The sequence below is a fragment of the Myxocyprinus asiaticus genome, chromosome 46, assembly GCF_019703515.2.
Source record: "Myxocyprinus asiaticus isolate MX2 ecotype Aquarium Trade chromosome 46, UBuf_Myxa_2, whole genome shotgun sequence".
NCBI classification, from domain to species: domain Eukaryota; kingdom Metazoa; phylum Chordata; class Actinopteri; order Cypriniformes; family Catostomidae; genus Myxocyprinus; species Myxocyprinus asiaticus.
In genome coordinates this window covers 19,725,390-19,734,629 of record NC_059389.1, presented here as the reverse complement: position 1 = coordinate 19,734,629, position 9,240 = coordinate 19,725,390, and the positions used below count along the sequence as shown (strand labels likewise).

Here is a 9,240-nt window from a genome sequence, read left to right as displayed (position 1 = left end):
TCGGATAATCACTCTGTACAATTGTAGTGAGCAGAATAGCATTTCAGAATGCACAACCCATCGAACCTTGAGGCGGATGGGCAACAACAGCAGAAGAATACGTCGGGCACTTTATTAAGACCATAGTATTCCTGATGAAGTGTTCAGTGAGTGTATCTACAACTGAACAACACGCAACTGCAATTGCCTTGGGTCATTTCATTTCTGACAAGTTCACGATACAGTGCTGAATCTTTAATTCAATATTTATTTAAAAGAGTTTTTATATCATTAACTGGCTGTAAACTACTGTCAGGAGGTCTAGACCGCTGCTGAAGCAGCACATACAAGCTGCTGTCAGGTGGCACCTGTTACTTTTCTCAGCACTGGCCAGGATGAATCGCAGTCGTTTTTTATCACTTGATGAGAAATGATTGTATATGTAATGGGTTAAGAAAAGCCGTTATTAAAGTTTCATATAACATCAGACACCTCCTATATTATTTTGGATTATTAGAACTTTTCTAATTTAGTTCATCACATGGTATTATACCGCCACACCAGTAGGTAGCGCTCCAGTGGAGACATGCATGAGACTAGAGGTGCGTTCCAATCGACCGTTAGGGTCCAGCGAAGTGGACTTCACATGGTATTCAGCCATTTTATGGGCGATTCCAATCCAAAGAGAGCGTACATGTTCAGTAGGGCACTTCAAACGGCACAGGAAATAAGTGTACATTAATACATCAATTCACAGGAAGTGGAGAGGTACATTTTCCAACCAGTCATTGCGAATCAGCAGAATAGTGACGTAGTGTGGCTAAAATAAACGGTAAAATCAAACAAGCCAAAGGAGTTTGAGACGCTAGCGTCAAGACGTGCACACAAATCTACAAATATTTGGACTCCACCCATCGTCTATTCAAGCCAATCAGATAACGGCCACATTACTCGGAGCAATCGTAGCAAATTCAGACTTCGTTTTACTATCAGGGTGGGACCAGAGTCACAGCTCTCATGAGCATGGAATCAAGCACATACAGATAAGCTCCAAGGCTGCAAACTTTTAAAGAAATGGACGCCATATGATGAATACTGTGATTTAAGGTTCATGTCATTTTCTCGCAGTTATAAACTTGAAGTGTCTTGTTAAATGTCAACAGCTGAAAATTGCCCATTTGTAGAGTGTCCTGATCATTAATTTTATAGCTAACCAGGCTGACTGTATGATTCTGCTGTTTTAATTTTAACCAAGTTTCTTGACTGAAATGTGTCGTCAAAACCTTTACTCTTAATGCTACATGGCAGATCCAAACAGACACACTACTAGACACTACAAAAGATCAGTAGTACAGATAGTGTCTTTATAAAACATGAATCATATTAGATGATCTTAGGAGCACAAAAAATAAACAATACACTATATTACAGTGTACAAGATCTGCTATGATATTAAAAAACAAAGCAGCACATTGACGGCACTGTCACTTGGCACCTGTTACTTTTCTCAGTGCTGGTCAGGATGGACCAGTCACAGTTGTTTATTATTACTGGGTGGATGAGGAGTTTAAGAAATGATTGTAGAGAAACTGCTGCGGTGGGTTTTCCATCCACAGGTAAGAATCATTGCAATTAATGTTTGGTTGTTTTTTTGTTTTTTATTTTTATTTTATTTTCATTACTATCCAGTGTAAAAAAAAAAAAAAAAAAAAAAAATCCAATTAGAAATAAAAGCATCCTGAAATTTGAATGTGGATCAGTGAAGGATTTGGTTTTCTGAGCTGTCAAGCACCACCTGGAGGAAGAAAGTTTTGTGTCTCAAAGGAAACTGTTTCACAATTGCTGGCACACAGCTATAGTATGAGCTATTTATAATTGTGAAAAATAGCACATAAAAAAAAAACATATATCTTCTGTTAGAAAACTATTTTTCTTCATGCCCAGGTGCACTAAGGAGTCTAAATCTATCCCTGATGATCATCATGACATTATCTGAAATGTCCAAAAAAGTAAAAACAGACTACAGTATGAAATATGTCAAATATGCGAACACTGGCCATGATGAAGTCTATGCTATTTCATTCATTTTAGTAGTTAATGTTTCACAACGTCATTGAAAAAAACATAACTGTAATTTGGTACAATTCTTGGCTCCCCACCATGGACCTCATTCATTTTTAAACCCTGGTTACAGCCCTGACCACAGTGTAAGTTTGTTATAACAATAATGGTAAGTAGAGTCAAATAAATGAATTTACTTTGTGTTTTGACACACTCTAATGGGCAGAGGTGAAAATATGTGATTTGTAGATTTACAAATAAACATTTTGTGAAATATGAAATTAATAGGCTATGTTAAAGGTCAATTTCTGTTAGATATATCCTGATGCAATCAGGTTCGTTTACATTAAATGTAAACATGACACAGAGGGATTGATCTTCTCTTAGTTGTACAGATTTATATTATTGCACAGTTTATTGACCAGTAAGAAACTAGAAAAATGCATTTAATCCCTTACAAATACATCAAAATTAATTTCAATAATAATAAAAAAAAAAGATTCATACTAACAAGATTTGCAAAAATACACAGACAGCTATCGAACATTTTATGAACAGCATTATAAAATATCAGATTTTGTATATTTGTTACCGACCATAAATAACTTTGTTCCTCAAAAAAGCCTCTATGCTTGTTGTTTGCTACATCGTCTACTTCTGGATCTAACTTGTTTGCTAAGAGATGGTGTTGCCTCATAGTCCATTTCAAGTCCCCATCTCCATACACTCATACTGCCTGTCTATGTTCCCCAGTGCATGGTGGGTAAGCAGCCCCATGATTTACGTCCCCCTCATTGAAGCTCCACTTAACCAGACGAGCAATTGCATTCATGTCTGATTGCTCGTACTTGCTGTTGGGAGGGTTTGATCCTGGCACTGATGGCATCCTCTGTAATGTAGCCCACATGTGCTCATCTGGACTGTACGTGTCTTTCTCCCATTCCATGAAATCCTGAGTCTCTTTGCTTTTGAAGAAGTGGTCCACAAACTCTTTTGAAACTACAAAGTAAGCATTTCCTGAGAACATGGGGGACTTTATTGGTGGAGGCTACTTTTTAACATCAGTTTCATTCACAAAGTCTGTAACATTGTGATGATACTGCCAGCGCCTTTTTTAAAAAAATTATTTGTGGCCTCAGACTCCATACTGTTCTTCCCATTCAGAGGTTTAAAGACCACACCATTTCTGCATTGGTTTTAATGGGAAATCAGAGCTGCAGGTGTTGAGCAGATATCTCCACTGGACAGGTGACTTGAGCAGATCCTGCGTATAGTTGATGTCCGCTTGAACTCGAGACCAGGAGGCCTAGGCCACACTCTCCATTTTGCTGGCCACAAACACAAACACTGTCTCTGATGTAGGATTGACAGTTCTTGGTTGAATTAAGATAGAATGATTCTAATAGCAGTGATGTTCTTTTCTTGGAGGCCAGGAGCTTCCTGAAGATTTCGTTGTCCACTCCATCCATGTCTCCTTGAACAATTGCAGAGCAAGCCTTTAGTTCTCCAACATCCTGCTTTAGTAAGTGATTTAAGTCCAGTTCTGCATTTTGAGGGCAATTTTTTCCTTGAAGAGTTCAGTAAGAGGAGAGAGATGGTGATACTCACAGAAAGGATGGAGAATATTCTCAGAATCCTTTTGTGAAATCCCATTTTTTATTAGGTCAGAAGGAGAGGAAACCACTGTCTGTGAGATTTAAAACAGCCTCTCAGGTTCAAATAACAGAGATGAGGTTTTTACGGACATTTTCAACCTTTCCCTCTCTTTGTCTGTAGTCCCCACATGCTTTAAAACATCCACCATTGTGCCTGTTCCAAAACAATCAAAAATAACTTGTTTAAATGACTGGCGTCCTGTTGCTCTGACACCCATCATCAGCAAATGCTTTGAGAGACTAATCAGAGATTACATCTGCTCTGTCTTGCCACTCAATCTTGACCCGCTGCAGTTTGCTTACCGCAACAACCGCTCCACTGATGATGCCATTGCATCTACAATACACACTGCTCTCTCCCACCTGGAAAAAAAGAACACTTATGTGAGAATGCTGTTTGTAGACTACAGCTCAGCATTCAACACCATAGTGCCCTCCAAGCTAGATGAGAAACTCCGGGCTCTGGGCTTAAACAGCTCGCTGTGCAGCTGAATCCTGGACTTCCTGTCAAGCAGACGCCAGGTGGTTAGAATAGGCAGCAACATCTCCTCATCGCTGATCCTCAACACTGGAGCCCCGCAGGGCTGTGTTCTCAGCCCACTACTGTATTCCCTGTACACACATGACTGTGTGGCAACACATAGCTCCAATGCCATCATTAAGTTTGCTGATGACACGACGGTGGTAGGTCTGATCACTGACAATGATGAAACAGCCTACAGAGAGGAGGTGCACACTCTGACACACTGGTGTCAGGAGCACAACCTCTCCCTCAACGTCAGTAAGACAAAGGAGCTTGTGGTGGACTTCAGAAGAAAAGACAGAGAACACAGTCCCATCACCATCAATGGAGCACCAGTGGAGAGAGTCAGCAGCTTCAAGTTCCTGGGTGTCCACATCACTGAGGAACTCACATGGTCCGTCCACACTGAGGCCGTTGTGAAGAAGGCTCATCAGCGCCTCTTCTTCCTGAGACGGCTGAGGAAGTCTGGAATGAACCGCCACATCCTCACACGGTTCTACACCTGCACTGTGGAGAGCATCCTGACTGGCTGTATCTCCACCTGGTACGGCAATAGCACCGCCCACAACCGCAAAGCACTGCAAAGGGTGGTGCGAACTGCCAAACACATCATCGGAGGTGAGCTTCCCTCCCTCCAGGAAATATATACAAGGCGGTGTGTGAAAAAAGCTCGGAGGATCATCAGAGACTCCAGCCACCCGAGCCATGGGCTGTTCTCACTGCTACCATCAGGTAGGCGGTATTGCAGCATCAGGACCCACACCAGCCAACTCCATGATAGCTTCTTCCCCCAAGCAAACAGACTTCTGAACTCTTGATCTCTCATGATCAATATACATCAGCACCGCACTTTATTACCCTTACTCTTATATCTCACTGTCATAAATTATATTATTATTATTATATTATGTTCTCTCTTAACAACTGACTATCAGCCGACAGCCTGAATGTCAATACAGTACAATACTGTACATTCTATATATATATATATATATATATATATATATATATATATATATATATATATATATATATATATACTTTTTTTATATATATATTTTAATTTTTAATTTTTATTGAATAATGTGTATCTATATAGTAAAAAACAAAAAACAAAAACAAAAACAGCGTATTGTATACTGTACAGTGTATGTTATTATTTGTATATTGAGTGTAATTATGTGTATATCAGATGTTTAAATTGTGTTGTGTTAATTTGATGTTATTGTAAATTGGTATATGTCTCATCACTGTCACAACTGCTATGTTGATTGGAACTGCACCCAAGAATTTCACACACCATTGCACTTGTGTATATGGCTGTGTGACAATAAAGTTATTTGATTTGATTTGATTTGAAGGCAGGTACAGACAGTAGGCAAGGGAGGGACTGGCTATACGTGGGGGAAAACAAAACCTGGTTACTAGACATCCATATGTATAAATCTAAACATTAAACACGTTACATTTTCTTGACAAGCAAAATGGCATAAGATAGTTTGTCTTGTTTTCAGAGAAATCTAACTAAATTTAAGGGAAAACTTACCCCATTGGCAGATTTTCTTTTTCTTTTTTTCTTTTAAATTATATTCAATAAATAGATTCTTGCCTTACAATATTTATAGAAATATTCAGACAGTATAATGTAAAAGCGTCATAAAATTATATCTGATTTTTGAATAGTTAGTAATGACTGACCATAAATAGCTTTGTACTTTAAAAAAGCCTCTATGCATTTGATTGCGATGTCGTCTACTTCTGGGTCAAACTTGTTTGCTAAGAGATGGTGTTGCCTCACAATCCATTTCAAGTCCCCAGCTCCATACACACATACTGCCCGTCTATGTTCCCCAGTGCATGGTGAGTAGGGAGCCCCATTTTTTAGATCCCCTTCAAGGTAGCTCCATTTTACCAGACGAACAATTGCATTCATGTCCGATTGCTCGTACTTGCTGTTGGGAGGGTTTGATCCCGGCACTGATGGCATCCTCTGTAATGTAGCCCACATGTGCTCATCTGGACTGTACGTGTCTTTCTCCCATTCCATGAAATCCTGAATCTCTTTGCTTTTGAAGAAGTGGTCCACAAACTCTCTTGAAACTACAAAGTAAGCACTTCCTGAAAACATGGGGGACTTTATTGGTGGAGGTGACTTTTTAACATCGGTTTCAATCACAATGTCTGTAACATTGTGATGATACTGCCAGCGCCTTTTTTTGTAATCATTTGTGGCCTCAGACTCCATACTGTTCTTCCCATTCAGATGTTTTAAAGACCACACCATTTCTGCATTGGTTTTAATGGGAAAATCAGAGCCACAGGTGTTGAGCAGATATCTCCACTGGACAGGTGACTTGAGCAGATCCTGCATGCAGTTGATGTCCGCTTGAACTCGAGACCAGGAGGCGTAGACCACTCTTTCCAATTTGCTGGCCACAAACACGTTAGGCAGGCAAGACACTATGGCCCTAACTGCTTCTTTAAAGATCTCAGGAGACTTCTGGTCCACATGAATGCAGTACACATTCTGAGGAGTGTAAATGGCTCTCAGTAGCCTTTCAAATATCTCAATCTTCTCATGGATCACCATGGAATAGGCAATAGGGAAATCTTTCTCCTCCTTACTGAGAGGAACTGTCAGAAACCCTCTGTCTCTGATGTAGGATTGACAGTTCTTGGTTGAATTAAGATATAATGATTCTAATAGCAGGGATGTTCTATTCTTGGAGGCCAGGAGCTTCCTGAAGATTTCGTTGTCCACTCCATCCATGTCTCCTTGTAAAATTGCAGAGCAAGCCTTTAGTTCTCCAACATCCTGCTTTAGTAAGTGATTCAAGTCTGGTTCTGCCTTTTGAGGGCAATTTTTCCTTGAAGAGTTCAGTAAGAGGAGAGAGACTATGATACTCACAGAAAGGATGGAGAATATTCTCAGAATCCTTTTGTGGAATCCCATTTTTTATTAGGTCAGAAGGAGAGGAAACCACTGTCAGGTTCTCAGGTTCAAATAACAGAGATGAGGTAATAACTGCAAGAAGGCAGGTACAGACAGTAGGCAAGGGAGGGACTGGCTATACGTGGGGGAAACGAAACCTGGTTACTAGACATCCATATATTTCTATGGGGGAAATTAAGAGGCGTGTCCAATAAATATGGTTATTTTTAGAAAGAAAAACATGCCTAAAAGTTGTTGTGTTTCGAGTCAAGTACAAGTTGTTTTCTCCAGCCAATTGAATAAAAGAAGGTAAAACTGCCAAAAAAAATATTTTCTTAATTAGTATTTTATATATACATAAATCTAAACATTAAACAAGATACATTTTCTTGACAAGCAAAATGGCATAAGATAGTTTGTCTTGTTTTCAGAGAAATCTAACTAAATTTAAGGGAAAACTTAACCCACTGGCAGATTTTTTCTTGTTTTAAGCATAAAGTTCACTAAATTATGTCAGATTTCTCTGAAAACAAGACTTAATATCTCATGCCATTTTGCTTGTAAAGTAAATATATCTTGTTTTAAGATTATAGTGGAATATATTTGCAGTGTGCAGTTTATACAAGCAATCTTGCAAAGATGTGAGGGGACGCATTTGAATCACACATAGGTTGTAAACATATATGTCTGCAGTAGATTTAATTTGTAGGTTTTACCACAGGTAAAATAAGTACATAATTAATAGGATAAAGAAAACATTAGAAGTTGACTTCGTTCCACTGAAATACAGCAGAAAAGAAAGGTTGTTGTTGTTGTTTTCCGCCCATGTATTGTGTATTGTCCTTTAGTCAGGGAAGGACTGGCCTTAGAGAGCTACAGGACTTTTCCCAGTGGGCCGGTCTACTTGTGGGCTGATATTGTCAGGTCAGGCCATTTGAGCAATAGGAATGGTGAAGTGGGAAGTTTAATATTTTAAGTAGGGCTGTCAATTTATTAAATTTTTTACAAATGAATTACATTATATGCCAATTAATTAATCAAATTAATCTCAGTTAATCGCATACATAAATATTTGCTGAGAAAGACCCTCAAATAATAATAATTCAATATATAATGATAAATAATTATAGTTATATTTAAATAATTAGAACTACAGTATAATGTATATATTATAAATGTAATAATTCAGATAATTAAAATGCATTACATTATTGTAGCAGGCGAGTGAAGCATTGATAAGATACAAAAACATGAACCATTCTCACGCAAAAATCGCTGGTGGCCTTATGATCTGTATTGTTTACATTTACTGCATGTTATCACTATGCACTTCTTGGTTGTGACAAACTATAGTACATCATAAGAAAGGTTTAATACTCCAGCTTCAATATTTGGCCACTGTTTACCAATAGAAATTTTACTACAACAGTAATTTCTTAATTTGTCAACATTTCATAACATCAAAATGAGTCACGAAAATGAAACTGTTATAAAGATTCACATACTGTGCCTATACAGTGGTGTAAACTCCAGCTGATTTGTCTCTCTAGAAGGCTTCAGTGAACAACAACCAATGAACATTTAGTCCAAAAGTGTGCACATTAGAGAAATATTCACTGTTATTGTAAATGATTATTTTGTTTATACTACATTTATGGTCCTCATTTTTAAGCTAGAACTTGAAAATTCTTTGTAAATCTAAAATAAACCCTTTGTAATCTTTATGTGCACAATAAAGCACAAGTATATCTATTGTGTTCAAGTTTAGAAATTTATAATGATTAGAATTTTTATAATGATTTTTACATAGAAATACTCATTAACATGGTTCAAGCTTAGTTTCATGAGAATCACCCAGCCTGGGCTAAAACACACACATACAAATACTATATATAATGTAACTATACTAATACTGTATTTTTATAACATAATATAATAATACAAATATTGCAGTTAAACACACAAATGATCATATCAGAAGACTGACAAGCTTTAGGTTAAGAGAGAGAATAAAGTTTAGAATAAAAATCTCTAGAGTGACGTTTCCCAAATGAGATTGCCCTGCCTCTACAGTGCACAATATTCTCAAA

At 37.9% G+C, this 9,240-nt stretch overlaps 1 protein-coding gene and 1 pseudogene across 2 annotated transcripts; both read right to left on the bottom strand.

The window, feature by feature from the left end:
- Positions 1 to 603: 603 nt before the first annotated feature.
- On the bottom strand, positions 604 to 3,693 carry LOC127435712 (beta-1,3-galactosyl-O-glycosyl-glycoprotein beta-1,6-N-acetylglucosaminyltransferase 3-like; annotated as a pseudogene).
- Positions 3,309 to 9,160, bottom strand: LOC127436326 (beta-1,3-galactosyl-O-glycosyl-glycoprotein beta-1,6-N-acetylglucosaminyltransferase 3-like). Of its 2 annotated transcripts, none has more exons than XM_051690419.1 (2): positions 5,917 to 9,160; positions 3,309 to 4,058 (listed from the first exon to the last, which is right to left on the bottom strand). In XM_051690419.1, exons 1-2 carry the CDS (start codon positions 7,169 to 7,171, stop codon positions 4,033 to 4,035), a joined length of 1,281 nt encoding a protein of 426 aa, XP_051546379.1. In that variant the 5' UTR covers positions 7,172 to 9,160; the 3' UTR covers positions 3,309 to 4,032. The 2 variants fall into 2 exon arrangements, with proteins under 2 accessions (XP_051546379.1, XP_051546378.1); XM_051690418.1 differs by lacking the exon at positions 3,309 to 4,058 and adding an exon at positions 5,282 to 5,612.
- Positions 9,161 to 9,240: the final 80 nt, after the last annotated feature.